General features: G+C 45.5%; 1 protein-coding gene across 1 annotated transcript; it reads left to right on the top strand.

Annotated features, from left to right (window-relative positions):
* Nucleotides 1–7,251: 7,251 nt before the first annotated feature.
* SLC22A14 (solute carrier family 22 member 14) lies at nt 7,252–19,681 on the top strand. The gene is made up of 10 exons (XM_032459204.1): nt 7,252–7,912; nt 8,670–8,773; nt 8,980–9,134; nt 10,088–10,256; nt 14,894–15,014; nt 15,284–15,378; nt 15,650–15,869; nt 17,541–17,689; nt 18,293–18,496; nt 19,357–19,681. Exons 1-10 carry the CDS (start codon nt 7,346–7,348, stop codon nt 19,523–19,525), a joined length of 1,953 nt encoding a protein of 650 aa, XP_032315095.1. The 5' UTR covers nt 7,252–7,345; the 3' UTR covers nt 19,526–19,681.
* The last annotated feature ends 2,927 nt before the right edge of the window (nt 19,682–22,608 follow it).

The raw sequence follows: 22,608 nt of genomic DNA, 5'->3' as shown, positions 1-22,608 counted from the left end.
GATCATATGTTCAATTGTTTCCCCAGAGTATATGCCTGGGAGTAGAGTTGCTGGATCATGAGATGGGGGAATATGCAGCTGTATGGGACAACGCCAAATTGTTTTCCAAAGTGGAACCATGAATAACCCTGCCAGCAATGTATGAAAGATAGACCCTTGGTATTGTCAGACTTCATAAGTTTTCTCCAGTTGAATGTAAATATCTCATTATGGTCTTGATTTTAATTTCTCTTATTGTTAAAGAGGTTGAACATTTCTTCACACGTTTGTTTAAATTTCGTTTTCGAAATGCCCATTCATGTCTGTTCCCATTTTTCCACTGTCTTTGTATTATTGATCTATTGGGTTCTTTATATATTCTTGATGGTTTTTTTTTTAACAGTAGTGTTTATAGTATATTCTCCTAGTTATGACATTTTAAGTTTTATGATTTTCATTTTTAAATAGTCAAATTTATATTTAAGCATTTTATGGTTAGCATAAAATAGCAAGATTTTGTGTCCTGATTAAGCAATCTTTTTTCACCTGAGAGTCAAAAATATATTCCCTGTATTTTCTACTAAAAGTTTGTATTCTTTAAATCTAGGTCCATTTTAATAGAGCTAAAATTTCTGTTTATGATGTGAGACATGAATCTAATGTTAATTTTTTTCTACTTACTGATCTGTCATGATAGTCTCTCATATCAAGACCTTGTCTGCATAAATCTATTTCTACTTCCTTTATTTCTGTCTTAACTTTATAATATCCTGTATTTATTTGGGTTTATTCCTACTGTCTATTTTTCACTTCTTCTAATGGGGATTTAGTTTATAAATTTTCAGTCTTTCTGATTTTCTATTATAAAGCAATTAAAACTATAAATTTCCCACAGACTACCGCTTTTTATACCACCCAGGAGTTTTGATATAGTATAGTTTTCACTTATAATCAGTTATATTATCACTAATTTATAAGAATATTAAAATTTTCATTATGATCTCTTTGACTTCTGAGATAGTCACAAGTTTATTAAAATACGAATTTATAAAACTTACAAATAAAATTTAGAAAAAATATATATATTCCATGTTCATGGGTTGGAAGATTCAATATTCTTAAGATGTCACTTCTTCCCAACTTCATCTATAGATTCAATACAATCTCAGTCAAAAGCATAGCAAGCAATTCTGCAAATATTAACAAACTGATTTTAAAATTCAGATGGAAAGGCAAAAGGCCTGGATACCCAACATAATAGTGAAGAAAAACAAAGTCGGAGGCTTCCCACTACCTGATTTTAAGACTTCCAGTGAAGTCTTCCAGAATCAAAATAGCATGGTGTTTGTGAAAGGGCAGACACATAGAACCATGGAACAGAACAGAGTCTAGAAATAGACCCATGTAAGTATTGTCAGCTGGTCAAAGAAGCAAAAGCATTCCATGGACAGAGGATAGTCTTTAAAAACATTACTGGGATAAGTGGATGACCATATGCAGAAATTTAATGTAAACACAGATTTACATCCTTAACAAACATTAATTTAAAGTAGATCATAGACCTAAATGTAAAATGCAAAACTATATAAAACTTTTAGAAGACAATAGAGGAGAAAATCTAAATGACCTTGCTTTTGGCAGTGAGTTTTTAGATACAACACTAAAGGCAAAATCTATGAAAGAAAAATACTGATAAGTTGGACTTTCTTAAAATAAGAAACTTTTGCTCTGCAAAAAGTGCTGTTAAGAGAATAAGAAGGAAAGCCACAGACTGGAGAAAGTATTGGCAAAACATATCTGATAAAAGATGTGTATCCAAAATATACACAGATCTCAAAACTCAACAATGAAAAAGTAAACATCCCAATTAAAAAATGGGCAAAACGGGGGGGAGGATAAAGCTCTGTGGTAGAGAGAATGCTTAACATGCACGAGGCCCTGGGTTCAATCCCCAATACTTCCATTTAAACAAATAGACAAAGAAACCTAATTAACCCCCCTCCCCCCAAAAACAGGCAGAAGATCTGAAAAGATAACTCAGATAACTCATCAAAGAAGATACACAGGTGGCAAATCAGCATATGAAGAGATGCTCAACATTATTTGTCATTAGGGAATTGCAATTTAAAAGAATGCAAAAATGAAAGAATGAAATTACATTACACATCTATTATTATGGCTAAAATCCAATAAACTGACAATACCAATTACTGGCAAGGATGCCAAACAAGAATTTTCATTCATTGGTGGTGGGAGTGCAAAATAGTATAACTACTTTGGAAGGCTGTTTGGCGGTTTCTCACAAAGATAAACAGTTTTACCATATGATCCAGCATTCATGTTCCTAGATCTGAAAATTATGTCCACACAAAAACCTGCATGCAAATGTTTATAGCAGTTTTATTCACAGCTGCCAAATACTGGAAGCAACCGGGATGAATGGATGGAAGCAGTAAATGAATGGATAAATAAACTGTAGTACATGGATATGTTGAAATATTATTCAGCTGTTTAAAAAGTGAGCTCTTAAGCCATGAAAAGATATGGATGACCCTTAGGTGCATACTGCTTAGTGAAAAAAGCCAGTCTGAAAATGCTATATAATGTATGATTCCAGCAACATGGCATGCTGGAAAAGGCAAGATATACTGTAAAAAGATCAGTGGTTGCCAAGGGGTTGAGAGGAGAGAGGAGGGTTTACTAAGTGGAGCATAGGAGATTTTTTAGGGCAGTGAGACTTCTGTCTGATACTCTAAATAGTGAATACATGACTCTCTGCCTTTGTCAAAACCCATAGAACTTTACAGCCCAAAGAGCGAACCTTGCTGTATACAAATTTTAAAAAAATCATTTAGGAGATGGAAGGACTACAGGATGGAATGCAGACAGTGATAAATGAATATAACTATATTACAAATGTATGAAAAATATATGGGAATTTTAAATTAAGTTATTAAGCTGTCTGTTAGTGACTTCTAATTTAACTGCACTGTAGTCAGAAGACAGGTATATACCATGCCTGTTCTTTAAAATTTGTCGAGGCTTGCTTTATTGCCTAGTGCATGATAAAGTTTTGCAAATGCTCCAAGTAAGTTTGAGAAAAATGTGTGTTCTCTAGTTGTTAGATGCAGAATTTGATAAACGTCCATTAGATTAAGTTTGTTAACTATGTTTTTCAAACAATCTATACATTTTTATCTTTTTGGCCCCTCAAAAAAGGTGCATTGAAATTTCTCTATGACATTGGAGCTGTCCATTTCTCCTGTGAGGTATACCCATTATTTTATATACTTGAAGACATTTATTAGGTTCGTATATAATTAAAATTAATTTTTGGTGTACTAAACTTTTTAGATAATGAATCTCTATTCCAAATGATACTTTATCTTATGTTTTTGGTAATAACATACCTTAATCAGATTTCTTTTGATTAATGTTTGCCTAATATAACTTTTTATCCTTTTACTCTCAGCCTTTTCATATCCTTATGCTTTAACTGTGCCTTCTTACAGGGTGACCAAGTTGTCATCAAAATCAAGACCCCTGTGAGAAGGAAAAGAGGCAGTATGAATTATTACAGAAGCACAAAGACATAAACTGGCTATGTTCTGGGAAAACTGGGAAATATTGGCTGCCATATTTAAAAACAGCATATATTTAAAACTCAAACCAACTATCTTTTTTTATATATATATTTTTTATTGAAGTATATAATCAGTTTACAATGTTGTGTCAATTTCTGGTGTACAGCATAATGCTTCAGCCATACAGAAACATATATTTTTTCATTTTCATATTCTTTTTCAGTATAAGTGACTATAAGATACTGAATATAGTTCCCTGTGCTATGCAGTATAAACTTGTTTTCTATTTTATATATATGTATTAGTTAGTATCTGCAAATCTCGAACTCCCAATTTATCCCTTCCCACCCACCTCCCCCCTTAGTAACCATAAGTTTCTTTTTTATGTGAGTTGGTTTCTGTTTTATAAATAAGTTCGTCTTTTTTTTTTTAAGATTCCACATATAAGTGATACTATATGGTATTTTTCTTTCTCTTTCTGGCTTACTTTACCTAGAATAACAATCTCCAGATCCATCCATGTTGCTGCAAATGGCATTATTTTATTCTTTTTTATGGCTGAGTAGTATTCCGTTGTATAAATGTACCACAGCTTCTTTATCCAGTCATCTCTTGATGGACATTTAGGTTGTTTCCATGTCTTAGCCATTGTATATACTGCTGCTATGAACATTGGGGTGCATGTATATTTTTGCATTAAGGTTCCTGCTGGATATATAGATGCCCAGGAGTGGGGTTGCTGGATGATATAGTAAGTCTGTTTTTAGTCTTTTGAGGAATCTCCATATTGTTTTCCATAATGGCTGCACCAAACTACATTCCCATCAACAGTGTAGGAGGGTTCCCTCCAGCAGTTATCATTTGTGGGCTTTTGAATGATGGCCCTTCTGACTGGTGTGAGGTGATACCTCATTGTAGTTTTCATTTGCATTTCTCTGATAATTTGCTGATATTGAGCATTTTTTCATGTGCCTATTGGCCATTTGTATGTCTTCATTGGATAATTGCTTGTTTAGGTCTTCTGCCCATTTTTGAATTGGGTGGTTTGTTTTTTTCTTATTAAGTTGTATGAGCTGTTTATATATTCTGGAAATCAAGCCCTCATCAGTTTCATCTTTTGCAAATATTTTCTCCCATTCCATAGGTTGTCTTTTTGTTTTGCTTATGGTTTCCTTTGCTGTGCAAAAGCTTGTAAGTTTAATCAGGTCTCATTTGTTAATTTTTGCTTTTATTTCTGTTGCCTGGGTGGACTGCCTTGGGAAAACATTGCTGAGATTTATGTCAGACAGTGTTTTGCCTGTGTTTTCTTCTAAGAGGTTTATAGTGTCTTGCCTTATTTTAAATCTTTAAGCCATTTTGAATTTTGTGTGTGTGTGTATGATGTGAGGGAGTGTTCTAACTTCATTGATTTACATGCAGCTGTCCAGTTTTCCCAACACCATTTGCTAAAGAGACTGACTGTGTCTTTTAACTAGTGATGATATACTTTGATTCATTTTTCCAACCACAATGACTGAAATCCACTTTATCTGTTTCTTTTTTTCTCCTCTTTCTCTCACTTTTTCTAGATTGAGGTTTTGTTTTTGTTTTTCCCTTTAGTCTACCTTCTTCCAGTACTGTTTTCTAGCTATATTATTATAGTGGTTATCCTTGAAATTTTATCATATAAATGTAACTTTGAAATGTAATTTTGGCTTCTTTGTCCTACACCTTGAGCAATACAACAGAAAGATTTTAGAGTACTTTGGCTCTGACCATTCCCATCCTGGTATATATTATTGCTGCTTACCATTTTATCTTTTTTTTTTTAACTCTACAATTGAACAGAATTTCTATTAATGCAGTCAATATTTGAATTTGGTTGTATGTTTACCATTTTGATTGCTTATCACTGCATCTCAGGCTGTCCTCCTGACATAATTTTCCTCCTCCTTATCCTATACAAGTTAAATCAGGTCTCTTGCCCTCAATTTTTGACTATAACTGTCTTTATTTCACTCTAGTTCTTGACAGATAATTCTGCTGAGTAAGCAGTTCTAGGTTTGCTATTATTTCCTATCAACACATTGAAAATACTCTTCACTCTCTGCTGGTTTTCTTGTTGCTTAACAACTTGACTTTTTTTTTTTTAACGTATATGAATTAAAATTTATTTTAAAAGGTAAAGTTTTATGTATCCTTTCAAAAATGAAAGTTCAAAAGTTTTAAGAGTTAAGCAAAGAGTCTTCAATATTATAAAGCTATTTATAACAATCATTAAAGTAGTGGTAACATTTTACCCTTATAAAAATGTTACAGAATTCAGATCACAACTTGGATCCTCAGTGAGTCAAGTGTCTTCTCTTAACACAGGAAGTGTTTTGTCAGTTTGAAGATAAAATTCCTCCAGATATGCTGTCCACAACTTTTGTTTCTTAACAGAAGACTGTGGATTCCACTCATTTGTCTGTGATCTGTCTTCTCTCTAGATGTTTTTGAAGATCTTTTCTTTGTCACCAGTGCTCTGCAGCCTCGTTACAATGGGTTTCTCTTTTATTTATTCTGCTTGGGATACGCTGCTTCCTGAATCTAAGGATTCATGTTTTTCAACTTTTAGAAAATGGATTGCTTTCATCTCTTTAAACATCGCTTCTCCCGTTCTCCCACCAGGCCTCCAACTAGATGTGTGTTAAATCTTCTATCTTTCAAATCTCTTTACTTCTCTTTCACATTTCAGCTGTATATTCCAGTTGGCTAATTCTTAACGTCAAATCTATGTAACCTTCCCTTTAGTCTTTTTTTTTTTTTAATTGAGGTATAGTCAGTTTATAATGTTGTGTTCCCTTTAATCTTTTTACTTCAACAACAGTAAATCAACAGTTTTGATTTATACAAGTTCGGTGTCTTCCCTCCAAAGATGTCTGCTCTTTGCCTCTGATTGTAAGTCCATTTCTGTAATTACAACTTTCATCTCTTTAAAAAGTTTGATAGCTGTTCTGCATTCTAACATTTCCAACATCTGCAGTCTAAGTCTCTTGTTTCTTCTTTCCATTGACTCTTACAGTGACTTAACTTCTCATGGGTTTGACATTTGTTCTGAGCCCTTTGCTTGATCTTGATCTGTGAGAGCCTTGCAAGCTTCATTTGGAGAAATTTTTCTTCAGCGAAGACTTGCATCTGCTTCTGCTGGTCGCCAAGGAGTGCCCCAACCCAGGACTGTCTTCAGCCCCACTGAAGGTAGCAGCTCAAAACAGAGTTTCAAGCTTAGTCTCCCCTCCTTGCTGCTGTCCCGAGAGCATAGCCTTCCAGTTGCTGTTGTTACCTCACTCCTCTCCCTAACCTGCCCTTCTAGTTCGGTGCTCTGCTGCTGTCTGTCACCCTACCACTTTGGTGCCCACCTCTGTGGTTAAGGCTTCTAGTCACCCACCTTGGCTTCAGTTCTTGGCAACTTCTGAGCCCAATTTTTGTTTTAAAGGAATGGTGCCTGGAGACCTCTCCTACCTTTTGTAAGACTGGTGCCTGGATATGTGTGTGAGTAAACAGAGTTTCAGCTGTGGGGAAATTGTAGGAGACCTTGTCAGAATTTAGTCATTCATGACAATAGAAGCATAGCATTTTCTAAAACATTAAAAAAAAATCTTAAGTGCACTAAAAAGCAGGGATGGGTGGGCCAATGGTAGGGTCTTATTAACTAAGAAACTTCAGAAGCAAAGGAGGGAATTACAGAGAACATCAGGGCTGGAATCTAAACTGTTCCAAGCCAGAGGCCGGTTTCTGGCCAGTGGCTCCCATGATGGTCTCTGATGTCTGAAGTGGTGTCAGTAGAGGCTGAGCTGCATCCTTTCTTTGAGCAGATGGCAAAGGAAAACAACTCCATGGCGGAGCTCAAATCCCAGCATAATTTCAGGAGCTTCAACCAACATGAGGCAGCAGAACGCCCCCGCTCCTTGTCCCTGGAGGTGCTACTGTGCAGATTGAGGGCTATAGAAGCCAAGAAGGATGACAAGTTTGCCAACATCCTGAATGCAGTGGGGGAGTTTGGCACATTCCAGCGGAGGCTAGTGGCCCTCACCTTCATTCCCAGCATCCTGTCCGCCTTCTTCCTGCTTGCTGACATCTTCGTGTTCACACCCCAGAAGCCCTATTGCAACACCAGCTGGATACTGGCAGTTGGCCCCAACTTGTCAGAGGCTGAGCAGATGAATCTGACCCTGCCCCGAGAATCCAACGGCAGTTTCCTGACATGCCTCATGTACGTGCCTGTGGACTGGGATCTGGATTCTATCATCCAGTTTGGCCTCAACCACACAGACACATGTCAAGATGGATGGATCTATCCTGAGGTCAAGAAGAGGTCACTCATCAATGAGGTGTGCCTTGTCCTGAGTTGTCTGTAGCTACCCTACGGCCCCAGAGATGTGCCCTCACCCTCACCCTCACCCTCACCCTCACTGAGCAGGTGGGGAAACCGAGGCTCAGAAAGGGGAAGCAGTTGGCCCAAGGTCACCTGGCAGAGGGAGGGCCAGGGCAGTAACAGGACTCCGTTGGGCAGCTCTGGTCTTGCCTGTCTTAGCCAGGAAGCTAGAGTGGATTGGGGGTGGGGTGGGGGCAGATGGCAGATGGCAGATGGCAGAAAGCAGGGTTTGCCGTCTGTCCGGGGAATTGCTTCTGTGGTTGTGGCTCTGCCCTCTGAAATCGCAGAAGATAGGGAATTAGGAAAAGAAGTATCTTTGATCTGGTACCCCTCACGGTGTTTCTCAGCCTGCGCTGCCACCTGGGCCTTTCACCTGCACAGACCTGCCCAGTTTGGTTTTCTAGGCTGGGACCCAGCATCTGTATTTGGGAAACTGTCTTCAGTGGTTCTGGTCTTTGCTCAGTTACCTGTCCACCTATCCCACTTCTGGGCCTGTGCCTCTGGTCCCTCTCTCCAGGCCTGACTCCCAGAAGTCTGCCAGGTGCACGATGGGACTCAGAGGTAACAGAGCTGAGGCATGCTGCACACACACAGTTACCTGCCCCTGTCCCAGGCACCTTCTGCCTAAAGGCCATCCTGGGGGGAGGCCCAGTCCCTGGACCTTGAAGTCCCTGGATGGAGGCCTGTGGCCAATCCCTGCTTATAACCCCCAGTTTGACCTGGTGTGTGGCAAGGAAGCCAACATGGGTATCGTGCAGATCATGTTCTTGGCGGGCTTCTTGACAGGGTCTCTCATCTTCGGGTTCATAAGTGACAAGTAAGTCTCCCTGAGTTCTCTCTGGTCCCCAGGATGCCCCTGCCTCCTCCTCATGGCCATTCATAGCTGGAGAGTCCCGATTTGGGGGAGGCAAAGGTAGGGGCTCTCCAGGGGCGAGTGAATGGCTGGGGACCTGGTCCTGGGTGGGGCTGGGGCCAGCCACAGAGGTCCCCACGCTTGGCGCAGCCTCCCTTCCATGCCTGCAGGCTGGGCCGCTACCCCACCATCCTACTGTCACTGCTGGGGTTGATCATCTTCGGTTTTGGGACAGCCTTTGTCAGCAGCTTTCACCAGTACCTGTTCTTTCGCTTCGGCATGTCCCAGGCTGTGATAGGCTATGTCATCAGCAGCGTGTCTTTAGGTGAGGCGGGCGCTGGGGTGGGGCACTGGGGGCAGGGGCACTGTCGGCAGGCGCGCAGCCTATCCAGAGCCCGCAGGACAGATGGCGTTGTGGCCCAACCGGGCAGGCAGTGGAGGCCTCGAGATGCCAGAGAATCTGTGCCCACGCTGTCCTTGCACCTTCTTCCCCCTGGTACTCCGTACACCCGCCTCGATACCCCTTTCTACCCTCCACTTGCCTTACACCAACTGAGCCCTCAAGAAGGGCCAGGCAGCTGCTAAACCCTCTATAGTATTGCCTCCTTTCATGCTGGCAACTCTCTATTCAGTAGACACTATTGTATTATTCCTTTAGCTGAGGGGGATACTTGAGCCTCAGAAAGTTAACCAACTTGATCACCGTCACACAGCGGTTAAGTGAAGGACCTGTATGAGGCAGAAGCCCCCAGTGCCCATACATTTATTCAGCCTCACAGCTGCCATCGCCTAGTATGGAACCCTGCCCCCGGTTCTCACTGGGAGCTTTCCAGAGCCCAGCCAGAGGGAACTGGGTTCTCCTACAGAGCCCTAGGTCTAGGTGCCCAAAGCGTTGATGTACAAAGAGCAATGACAAGGACAGAGATGCCTTGCCTTGCTGTCTGTCGGGCCACGTGTGAAGGTACCGTGCCCAGGACAGGCCTTTTCAGTGAGAGGCTGGATGTGTTCAGAGGGAGCAGCCAGGCTGAGGACAGACTGGAGGCTCTCTGTGTGGTTGGGAGCTCAAGCAAGGGGCCTACAGTGTGCCCTGTGGAGCACAGAGGCATTCTGCCTGAGTCTGAGGGTCTGTCTCTGGACCCAGATCCTGAGCAGGCAGAAGAACTTTTGCCCAGTCTGAACCATCCCAATCAGGGCTGGGGCATCTCAGAAGGCTGGGAGCAGGGGCAGCCCTGGAGATCCTTAGCTGATTATGATTTTGTCCTCTCTGCCTCTGCACAGCCACTGAGTGGCTAGTGGGCGTGCACCGGGCCCACGCCATCATCCTGGAACACAGCTTCTTCGCTGTGGGGGCCATGTTCCTGACGGGCCTTGCCCACAGCCTTCCCCACTGGCGGCTGCTGTATCTGGTGGGCGGGGCACCTGTGTTCTTCTTCATCTCCTATATCTGGTGAGCAGATGAGTATGGGTCATACACAGGGATGGGTCTCATGGGATGGAGACTGAGGGATGTGGAGGGTCCTCGAAGGGGTGGAGTGGGTGGGATTCTCCCTAGGAGAAAGTGTATGGGATGAGAGGAAAGATTTATGGGCAGAGTCTCTGGAACCCCAGCACTAACCCCCCTCGGAGGAGATCCTCAAAGAAATGTCAGAGAGGTGGTCAGAAAACCAGAAGGAGAAGTGCTGAAAGGCAGGAGTTCAAGGACAAGGGAACGATCAAGGTTGAAAGCATGAAAGGTGAGGCAGGGGAAGCGTCTGTTGGCTTTCGTGACCTTGAGGTGGCTTCAGTGGAGTGGCTGGAAGTTGAGGAGGAGCTGAAAAGACAGAGCCATCCAGGAGATGACACCTTCCCAGTGTTGGGCTCAAGCAGGCAAGGGGACAGTGGGGACATCTGTGGGTAGCTAAGACAGAGTCAGGGAAGGGTAGCTGATGTTTGTAATTGTAGGGGAATCACAGACCTGAAAGATTGAAGCTATGAAGTGACAACCGATGGAGCAAAACTTGGAGAAGTCAGGAGGAGGGACTGGGAACAAGAGCTAGCTGGCAGTGCCTACTGTGGGCAGGTGGCAAAGGGAGAGGAGCAGAAGAGAAGGCAGATAGGGAGGTGAGAGGGAGAAAGCTGAGATCACCTTGTTAAGGGTTAGGCAGTTCTGACCTCATGGGTGAAGAAATAATCATATGGAATCTTGACATGATCACACTTATCGTTACAAGCTTAAAAGGTAGGCGTGAATCTCATGTCTTGAGGGGCTAGAGGGAGGGGTGGGAGGAGAGACTTTAGAGGGTCAGAATAACTTGCCCAAGGTCACACAGCTAAAAAGTGGGGGGCCTGGGATTCAACTCAGCCTGTCTGCCTCCAAAGCCCTTGCATTTTAACCACTGCACCATACATAATATGGACTGTTAAGTGGTGGGGTTAGCAGTTAAAAGTGAAGACACAGGGAGAGTGTAGAGCTCCGTGGTAGAGTGCCTGCGCAAGGTCCTGGATTCAATCCCCAGTACCTCCATTAATAATAAATAAAGAATCCTAATTACCCTCCCCAATTTTTTTTTAAATGAGGGCACATAAGTGGCTTTGGAGACCTTCCAAATTGTGCAGAAGCTGGAGACCAGCTTTGATCGTCATCAAGATACCCCTAGTGAGTGTGGGGGACCCAGCTGATGCCAGGTGGCATGGCTCTGTCTTGTAATGCGGAAAGAGGGTTTTGTGGCTTGACTTTAAAACATTTTTTAAAATGTTATTGATGCAATAGATGCATATGGTTAAAAGTTAAGTAGTACTGAAAGATTTGCGATGAAAAATAAGTCAACAATTTCAGTTCCCCTCAGCCATCAGATCCTTCTGCCGGAGGCCATCCTGCTCAACTCTGTTAGCTCTTTCTTCCGGTGGCTGCTACATAATTCTATACACTACGAGCAGACAGGTTGTTGAACATTTGCTTTCAGCCGCTACCTTCAGACATGTCCTGTCAGCTGTTCCTTCCCTGACACGTGACAGTATCTTGGGCCAGTTCCATCTCTTTCTGGCCATTCTTGGTTGTGAGAAGAAGCCTCATTTTGATAATTAAGATTCACTTGCAGTCATTAAAAAATCCAGTCCTGTCCAGTTTCAAACTTGGTCTTCTGTCCAGTTCACAGCTTCTCCAGTGGTGGCTATCTAGCTCAGCCTAGTGGCCAGAGAGCTTGAAGTCTGTTCTGACCTTTGCTCTTCCTCTATCTTCCTGCTCTGATCTTCCAGGTTCTAAGCATCAGAGAAAAGAGACAAAAGATGTGGTATCGATGGTCAGCATCTTCCACCGGGCAGATGTTTGAATGCCTCGGGAGCCAGTCTGTGGGTCTTTGGCACGTTGGCATTTCTGAATGCTCCAGGCACTGTCCCTGTGACCTCCCCTGGCTCTTGTCCCTAGCAGTTCACCCCACAGCCTTTTTCTGCAGAGGTCTTCTCACCCTAGCACATGGGGTGCCTTCAAGACATCAGGGTCCACTTGGCTAAATCTCATTGACCTCCCACCCGCCCAGGCTACCGCTGGATGGCTCCCACCAACCTCCTGCCTGACCATGCCCAGGTGAGAGAGAGGGGCCCCAGTCTCTGGGTTTGTGTAAGTCCTCCAACTTCAGGAGACACATAGGAACTCTCCCAGAAACTCTTCTGTCTGGAGTACCAGGGCAGGCCCACGGCTTTCTGAGTCAGCCAGCTCCAGCAGGGAAAGGAAAGATAAGCTCCCGTTCTTGGAGACAGTCCCCTTCACCAGGCTTGAGTAGATGAGTAACATGGGGAGGGGATGAGATTCAAGACCCCTCCACTTTCATAAACAGGAAATTTCCAGTCTTTTCTAAGTGGCTGGGGAAGTGGCTGCTGGGCTGTTTCGCATTTTTTTTAGTAAGTCCTGTCCTGAATGTGGTAATGTCTCTCTTAAGAATGTGAGGTTCCCAGCCATTCTTACCAGCTTTAGGACTTCAGCTGAAATTCCAGGACAAAAAATTTCATATAACATTGGAGCTTGTTTTATGAAGATAAAACTGCAAAATATTCTCAAATGTTTCTGAGGCTACAAGTTAAAAGTTTTCTTTTTTCTTTTTTAAATTTTTAAAAAACTTTCTTTTTTTTTGTTTTTGTTTTTTGGTGGGGGGAGGTAATTAGGTTTATTTATTAATTATTATCATTTTTTAAAAAAAGAGGTACTGGGGATTGAAACCAGTACTTTGTGCAGGCTGAGCATGTGCTCGACTGCTGAACTATACCCACCCACTAAAATTTTTTTTTTCTTCCTTTTTCCTTTCCTGTTCCCTATACTGTCTGTGTCCTTTGGGGTCCATTTTTTGGAGGGCTTCATTATTTTGGACTCTTTCATTTGGGAGGTTTTCTTTAATATCTGGTGATCTTGGATCATTCCTTTATATTTAAAGAGCAAGTCACTAAGAAGCTAATGGGGGAAATTGTGAGCAGGAGCTGGTTGTCTGACTGGTAATCCTTTAGGACAATGGATCACAAATTGACTGGAGCATCAGAATCACCCAAGGACTTGTTAAAACATCGAGAATGGAGCCATGCTCCCAGAGTTTCTGGCTCAGCAGGATGGGTGTGGGGCCCAAGGATCTGCATTTCCAGCGAGTTCCCAGGAGATGCTGATGTGGCTGGTCCACTGACCCACTTTGAGAACCACTGTTCACTACTGGGTGAATAGGTGGCAGGTGACTTTTCCCTGAGGGGGATTCACAAAGCCAGGGAGATGCCTGGCCCAGGCTGTTGTGCTCCCCTCGGGGCTGAGGGCTGGACTCTTGTAGCATCATGGGACTTGCCCTCAGTTCTCCTCCTGACCCTCAGCCTTGCTCCCACTGTTGACACATCTCTTTTTCCTCAGCCTCCTCTCTGCTTGGTGCAAGCTACCCACATCTGAGGACGGGGGTATCCAGGGTCTTCTGGACCCGGGAGGACAGTCCTCCTCTGTGGCAGGGGCTTTGCTTGCCCACCCAGTCAGCCCACTTCTTCCACTCCCAGGCTTCATGCACTTGTTATATCTTTCTTCCACTCCCTCCCCCTGTGTACTCTCTCCCACCCTTTTTGTCCTTGAGAATTGGTATCTTATTTCATTCCTTTTTAGGTGGGCATGTGGTCAATCTCCCAACTTTTTTGAAGAAGTCCCAGTTAGCTGACCTTCTTGAGGACAGTTTCTCTAGCCTTAGAGTGGAGAGGGATCCCAGGATGACTGGTTGCTGGCCCCTGGGGGGAAGGGGCAGGAGCAGGGACAGGTAGAGGGAATGACATCATCTCTGGAGTCCTGGGCACGTGTTTACCATGACCAGCCAGAGTCCTGGCTGGCGCGAGAGGGAGAGGGTTGCAAGAATTCAGGAGGGGCTGATGGTGTAGTTTTGTCAAGAGTGCTTAGCAGGGGACTGAGGTTCATACCAGCTCTGCCTCTGTGACCTTGGGCAAGCCCTCAATCCCCGAGACTGAGAATAAAATGGGAATAATCATCCTGGGTCCAGGCTTGGGCCAGACTGAACAACCTGACGTAGCTAAGGGCACTGAAGACGCGTTTTAAGTGCTAATCTGTGTGGGTCTGACAGCCTGGGAGCCTCGGGAAGAACTGAGGGCCTGAGGTTACTCTGAGGTCACAGGCAATGGGAGCTGTAGGGGGAGGGATGGGACTGAGTGGAGACCTCTGTTCAGCCAGGCAGAGGCTGGGCCCTGGGGTCAGGCCTGGGTCCTGCCTCCTAGACTTTCCAGGCTATTAAGAGACAGAAGAAACAGGAGAATCCTCAACTCTGAGAATAAGGATTTAATAGAGGGTGTAGGCATGGAAGACAGTGCCCCCCAAGACAGAAAACAGCTCCTAGAGGTGGCTGAGAGGGGAGGAAGCTGTGATGCAGAGCAGCGAGTGGCCAGGGTGTCACTGGGCAGCAGCAGGTACTGTGTGTGGCTTGGGCAGGGGAAGGGCTGACTGCCGGGGGCAGGGAGGTTCAAGGCCTCCAACACTTGAGTCACCTCATACTAGAGCAGGATGGCCACAGCTGAGGCTGGGATGGGCTCAGCCTGGGTCTGTAGGGCATCTTGGAGTGATGGATAAGAGAAGGGCGGGCCCTGCAGGATTCTCCCAGAGTCTCCCCGGTGGCTGATGACGAAAGGGAAGCTGTATGAGGCCAAGCAGGTGCTGTGCTACGCAGCTGATGTGAACAAGAAGACCATCCCTTTGAACCTACTAGATAAGGTAAGAGGACTCAGGCCTGGAATGGGGCCAGGGCAGGGGCTGTGCAAGGGCCTCTTCTCCCTCATCCTTTCAGGTAGGACTGCGGCCTAGAGGGGTGTCCCCAGCCCACTGCTTGAGGAGAATGGTGATAGCAAAATCCAGCCCTGCCAGGGCAAGGCCAGAGGCCGGGCTGGCCCTGTGGTGGGCTGGTGTGCCTTGTGGGTCCTGTGAGGGTAGGGAGCAAGCTGGGGTCTTGGCCCTGCCTCTGGCTGGTCCTGCTTGTCCCGTAGCTCCAGCTGCCTAGAAAGGTGACTAGCTCCTCTATCCTGGACTTCCGTAACGACAGGCACCTCCGCAAGGTGACCCTGGTGATGTGCAGTGTGGGGTGAGTACCCAGGGCTGGCGGCGGGGACTGCCCCTGGGTGTGCATGCCAGGAGTCTAGGAAGCGATGGGCGCCAGCAGGCCGCAAGGGGATCCAGGCCAGAGGACCTTGGCGTGGCCTGCAGATCCAGATCTCTGGGCTTACTCCTCTCCTCCATTGCCGCCCTGCCGCGCTCTCCTCTGCCTCAGTCTCTGTCCCTGGCCCCGGCTGGGCTGTCCGTGTGGGGCAAGGGTGTCTTCCTCTCTGAGCGGCTCTCTCCTGGCTTCATTCCAGGTTTGCTGTCGGTTACAACTGTCATATGTTGAGCTTCAGGATTAGGAAGTTGGGTGTGAACATCTACTTCACCCAAGTGATTCCCAGACTCATGGAGTTGCCTGCCCGGCTGTGCTGCGTCTTTCTCCTCGAGCAGTTCAAGAGGAAGCAGAGCCTGTCCTTGACTCTCTTCCAGGGCACCCTCATGTGCTTCCTTAGCCTTATCCTCCCCTCAGGTACAGCCCCCCACCCCGCCCTGCTCCCCCACAGTAACCCCCAGCCTCCAGGCTTCCTCAAAGCCCCTCCCGCATGCCTCCTACCCTGTCCAGCCAACAAAACACGCTGGGAGTCAGCCTCATGCATCCACAGCCCACGGCCCTACAGAGCCCTGCCCTCTCCAGGACGGTGGGCAGGCGAGTGTCCCAGGACAGGGCGCTGGCAGCTCCTGGGGGCCTGGGAGGGGAGGATGTGCTGTCCCAAGGAATCGTCCTTGTGCAGGAGAGTGGGCAGCCTTCTTCTGCCTGGTTCCAACCCACATCAGAGCTGATAATTAAATGTGAACAGATGCAGCAAAAGTAGTCCTTCAACTGCTACCCCAGGAGTCCTTCATCTGTAGCCTCACCAGGGAAAAAAATCACCTGCCCACTGAAGACTGAGTGTAACATTGGGCTAAACTCTCAGGAACAATTCTTGCATGGAGGCCATTCCTTCCCAGGAGCACAGTGCCCTGCACCCTGCCAGCTCCAAATTAGGGAAGGGAATGGGAGAATGGGGGCCGGTGGTGGTAATATTTTCAAAATTTCAAAGAACCCTAGGACAATTAACATGCCCCAGGTCACAAGGCTAGAAGGCAGGGCTGAGGATGTCAGTGTTCATTCATCCAGTCAGAATTGCAGACCATGAGAGCCTCCTCAGCTGCTGGGGCCGCAGTGGGTGAGGCTACAACCAGGATCTGCCACACAGGCTCCCTCACTGTCCCTGGGGGCTGGAATTTTGTGTGTCTTGACCTGGACACTTCCTCTCCCAGGCATTGGCAGTGCTGACTGGCTAAAACAAAGCCATTATTAAATTTCTATTGTTTGGTGGTTGTTTTTTTTTTTAATGGGCCTATAATGAGTCAAGCAGAAATGTTTGAAACTCTCAAATGTGTGAGAGAAACGAGGAATAGAATCCCTGATTAGATCAAATTAGATCTCCAATTTCACCCAGAGCCAAGTGAAGCCAGACCTAGAGCAGGGAGGCAGGAACGGGGCCAGGGCTGGTCCAGCAGAGGCTGACAGGAGAGGAACGGAAGCTCCTGACTCCCAGTCAGTGAGCAGGGGGTCCGGCTCCCAGCTTCCCCATCCCCATGCCTGAGGAATCGAGTTTCCCAGGCTCTCTTCTTCCTCCAGTGTACGCATCTGGCTCCCAAAAGTTGAGCATCCTGGAATGTCTAGCTATTCAGGCTCCAGTGACTCATTGCCCCCTTGCCCTTGTCCAGCTTGCAGAGGACAAAGGGGAAGGTGGGAGAGCCCTGAGCAGGCAGCCCAGCACATAAGGCACAGGCCTGGGGCTGAGTGGGTGCCCCAAGAGGAGCAGGCGGTGGGGTGGGGGAAGCTGCGTCTCAGTGAACATGGGGAAGACAGGAGACAGCCTGGAGGCAGAGATATGGGAGCTGAGTCCAACACAGTAGATGGTGGCCTGAAAGGCCATGGGGGTCCTAGTAGACCTCCCACCCCGCTGACCACCTTCCCCACTGCGGATGTACTAACTCCTGGCCTGGCTAGGCCTCTAGCAGACTGACCCTCCTCTGACCGAATGCCTGAGTCTGCTGACCAGCTGACCAGGTGGTGAGGGTGGACTGTTCAGATGCCTTCTGAGAGGGACCCAGGGAGGGCCAATGGGCAGGCCTCCCCCACCTGCCCCAAGGGAGGATGGGCCCCAACTCAGGTGGCCACCTTGTCTGGCCACAGAGTTGAAATTCCTCTCGGTCTTGATAATCGTGCTTGGAGGGTTCATCCTGGTCGCCTCGGTCACCGTGTTCCTCATCTACACTGCTGAGCTCCTTCCCACTGTCCTCAGGTAGGGGGCCTGGGGGGTGATGGCCCTGGGGGCATGGTGCGGGCGGGGCAGTATCAGGATGAAAACAGCAGCTAAGACTGGTCACTCACCTGGTGACAGGCACCCTGCCCAGCTAGTTACATAGATTACCCCATTTAACCGTCACAAAAAAGTCCCCAACACCATCATTAACCCTATTTCAGACATGAAATCAGAGAGCTAAGGGTACTGGCTCAAGGTCAGACAAGCAGCTGGAAGAAGTGGGGCGAGGCAGTCTGACTCCAGTCTCTGACTTGCACCTACTGCCTGAAATGTGTCTGGGCCACTCTGAGGTTCAGGCCCTTCTCCCGGGGAGCCCTTGGTGATGGCCCAGCATCCTCCTCCCCACCCCCACCCCCCACGCCCACACTGTGCGTGTGTTGGTCTTACCTCCCCAACTCTTGATTCCATGAAGAAATTACTACCTACTTTGCATCAGTGGAGAACTATATCCTCCAACGTGGCACAGTGAGCTAGGACAGGGTAAAGAGGAGGGTGTGAGGTTTTGGGGAGCTGCTTTTTTATACCCTACTCAGCCTCTGGGCCCAAGAAACCTCCCAAATAAGATCTTACCTCCTCTTCCAGAACAACAGGTCTGGGGTTAGTGTTTCTGGCCTGGGCGGCTGGATACATCTTGTCCCTGATGATCAGCAGCCAGGGCATCCCCATCCTGCCCATCTTCCTCTGCTGCACCTCAAGCATCGTGGCCTTGACCCTCTGTTCCAAGCTGCCAGAAACCCAAGGTCACCCCCTCCCTGAAAGCCTGGAGCACTTTCCCCCACTGACGAGGTACGTGTGGGAGGCTTCTGGCCTGTGGCCAGAACGGGGCCTGGTTCTCAAGCCCGTGGCTGTGAGAGCGTGTCAGGCACTGTCCATCCCTGCCCCTTTGCCAGAAGGGCCCGTGACACTAGGTCTGAGTCCACAGCAGTCTCACCAGCTCTCCTAGATGCTGTCACCGTCTCTGCCAGCTCCCATCCTGTGGAGATGGGGAGTGCCATGCAGCAGGGTAACAGCATAGTAGTTAAGAACATGGGCTCTGGAGCCAGAGGGCCTGAATCTCTGCTAACACTTCCTAGCATGTGCCCAGAGAAGTTATCTAATACCTCTGAGACTCAGTTTCTGCATTTACAAAATGGAATGGTAACACAGTAATAAAAATAGCTGGCATGTATTGAATGTTTACGAGGGTCAGGCCCTTTCCATATGCATTCCTTTTCACACTTCATCCTAACAACCACCACATGCAAGGAAGGTCCTGTCACTATCCCCCATTTTACAGGTGAGGAAACTGAGGCAAAGACATGTAGTCTAGCGTTCCTCTCCCATAGGGTTTTTGGGAAGGTTAAACTCACATAAAGTGATTGGCACAGTGGTACAAGGTAAGTGCTCAGTAAATGCTAGTGATCAGGGTGGTGGACAGTGCCCCAAAGATGGAGAAGCGTGAAAGGTCTGGCTGGGATTCGGAGATGGGACAGGCCTGATCCTGGGGGCAAGGGTCCCTCATGGGCCCATGCTGAAGCTTGGCCGGTGACCCGCGGGCGTGGGAAAGCCCCACCTCTCAGGAATGCAGAGCCAGGCAAGGCCTGAGCCACTTTTCTCAGGTTCCCGAACCATGCAGCTCATGGCTTTTTCTCCACTGGCTTCTTGAGGACCGGGAACGAGGATATGTTGAATGAGGATATATCATGTGATGACGTGACTGAGGAAGTGGCGAAGAACACCATTCTCAACGCCATGATGATGAACATGGACCGAGACGTTCTCTCCAACCTGCCTTCCCAGTCCAGAGAAGAGGAAATAGACAGACAGAAGGACTGAGGGCCAGGCCCCTAGATGAGCTTGGGTTGGAGTTGAGTGGCTGGATGTGGGGCCGTGGATCCAGGCCATGAATTCCAGGCCCAGTCCAGCTTGCGGGGCAGGGTCAGTCCTGCTCCGAGGCCAGCCCTCAAGACCCAGAAATGGCCCCTTCTCGGGGTGATAGGGTGTGACTCATTCCAATAAAGAGGTACCATGTTGGACTTGAGATGGCTGGGTCAAAATTGGCTGGTGGCTACTATAATGCAGATAGACATTACATACCGAATCAGACCTACTGAATTAGAAACTCGGCGGGGCTCTGCCCTCCGGGCAACTCTGATGCATGCTGAAGTCTGAGATTCACCGAGTTACATTTCAGTAACAGAAAGGGAAAGGTAACATCTTTCCCTCCTGGGGAATTTTAAAATATTTCTAAATAACTCTGAGTCTAAGGAGAAATCACAACAGAAATTAGAAACTATGTAGTGCTAAATGATAATTAAAAGATTGTGTGTCAAAACTTGTCGATTACAGCTAAAACGACCCTAAGAGGAAAACCTGGAGTCTTAATGCTTATGGCAAGAAAGAAGGAAATTAAGGGGAGGGGGTAGCTCAGTGGTAGAGCACGTGCCCAGCACGCACAAGGTCCTGGTTTCCATCCTCAGTACCTTGATTTAAGAAAAAGGAAAGCTGAAGATTAATGAGCTAGGTGTCTCAACTTCAGAAGTTAGAAATGTAATACCTAAATGTGCCTATCAAATATACAAAGGATGAAATGATAGAGATGAATGAAATAGAAAACAAACAAATGGAAAATCCTCTGCCAATACTAATTCTTTTAAAAAAGAGAAGGTACAAATGAACAATATTAAGAATTAAAGGAGAAGGAGGTTCCTCAAAAGGTTCAGTTTATGATAAAGCTATGTATTTACTGATGTGAAAAGATGTCTGTAACGTAAGTGACATAATGTTTAGAGAAGTTACCGGCTTATGGAGCTTCATTCATAATCAGTTATGTAAAATTCAGACATTTATTTAGACATCGAGGGAAGTTCATCAACATGTTGAGTAACTTCCACTGAACAGAAGATTTTAAGAAAATATTTACAATTCTTATTTGTATTTTTCTGTGCTTTGAAATTTAATATATATATGTGCATAATGTTTACAAAGATATTAATTTCCAAAGAGGAGAAACATTTAAAAGTATTTTTTAAGGAAAAAGGAAAAATGGTAAGTTCCACTAGTCAAGGAATGTAAAATCCAAACTTACACACTTTTTTTTAGGAGATAGTGGAAGAGAAAATACTTCTGAACTAATTTAGGAGACTTGCAAAGCCTTGATTAAAACACACACCCGGGCAGGGGCTGGAGCAGGGAGGGTATATCTCGAATGATGGAGTGCTGGCTTAGTATGCAAGAGGTCCTGAGTTCAATCCCCAGCACCACCTCCAAAAATAAATAAAGCAAATCACTTGAGATTGGATTTTGCAGCCCTTCTGGAGGCCAGCAGCTGTCCTTGTCCCCTCTGAAGACCTGGCTTGTGCTGAGTGAGGCCTGAGTGCTGTGAGAACAGGGCCTGGTTCAGTGCTGTGGTTTTATTTCTTTGTGTGTGTGTAGTTTGATGAGGGATTTTGGTGGGGGGGGGAGGGGGGGTGAGTTGTTTGCTTTTGTTTGTTGTTTCTTTAATTTCTTATTTCATTTTTTTTTTCCTCAAGAGGTTTGTCTTTTTCTCTGGCTTCAAAGATTAGCTCTTGGATTATTTCTCATTTTTGTGTTTCACTGTTCTCTCATTGCTTTTGTCTTTTTTCCCTTCCTTTTTGCTTTCCTGCAACCTCGTATTTTCTTTTCTTTTTTTTCTTTTTTATCCCTAAACTCCTGAATTATGGCGGATGTTAGCTTCCTAGGATTGCTGAAAAAAGTACCATAAATGGAGTTGTTTCAAACAGAAATTTACTCTTTCAGAGTTCTGGAGGCTACAATTCAAAATCAAGATTATGGCAGGGTCAGTGCCCCCTCCGCAGGATCTAGGGAGGAATCCTTCTGTACCTCTTCCAGCTTCTGGTGGTTGCCGGCAGTCCCTTGGCATGCATCTGTGCATGTGTCTAAACTTCCCTCCTTTTATAAGAATACCAGTCATCGGATTAGGGCCCATCCTAATCCAGTATGATGTCATTTAAATTTAACTACATCTGCAAAGACCTTATTTCCAAATAAGGTCACACTCACAGGCACTGGGAGGTAGACCTTGAGCATATATTTTGGGGGCATACAGTTCTACTCACTACATGGGGTTAGTTCATTACTTTCAGTCTGTAATAAAAGCATTCAAGAATATGCATCTACCTTTGATTATGTGTATCCCCAAAGTTCCGATACGGATGTTTCCATTTTCCTGCTTTCTAAACAGCGTGTTGTATTTTGATTTCCTCTTTGACCCCCTAATTAAGAGAATGATTTAAAAGTCCTAAGTAGCTTGAGAGCCACCCCCTTATTACTATTTTGTTTGCGTGTCTTTTTTTTTCCTTTATTCTTTTAGTCCAAAAGTTTAAAGTTCAGCAGTACAGATGCAAAAGTCGCCCCCTGACCACCAGTTTCTAAATCCTACTCTGAGAGGTAGTCTTTAATAGCTTGACATATATCTTTCCAGACCTTCCTTCCATGTATAAAGAACACCAGGGTTTAATCATCTGCTCTAACCACTTGTGGAGTAGGGGAAAGTCAGATCCCAGGGGATGAATGCAGTGAAACCAAAAAAATGCAAGATACCCACACCAACACTTAATTTTCCTAAATCAACTTTGCTTCTAAGTGGGGAGGGACGAATTAGGGGTTTGGGATCAGCAGATACAAACTACTATTTATAAAATAAATAAACAACAAGGTCCTACTTTATAGCAGAGGGGACTATATTCAATATCTTGTAATAACCTATAATGAAAAAATGTGAAAAAGAATATGTATGCATATATATACATGTATTATATATATATATATATATGACTGAATCACTATGCTGTACACCAGAAACTAACACAACGTTGTAAATCAACTATACTTCAATTTAAAAAAATTCTGTATCAATTACAATTTTTTTTTTTTTT

This window comes from Camelus ferus, chromosome 17 (genome assembly GCF_009834535.1).
Source record: "Camelus ferus isolate YT-003-E chromosome 17, BCGSAC_Cfer_1.0, whole genome shotgun sequence".
In the NCBI taxonomy this organism is placed as follows: domain Eukaryota; kingdom Metazoa; phylum Chordata; class Mammalia; order Artiodactyla; family Camelidae; genus Camelus; species Camelus ferus.
Note: the sequence above shows the minus strand (reverse complement) of the source record. Positions and strands in the feature narration are given on the sequence as shown.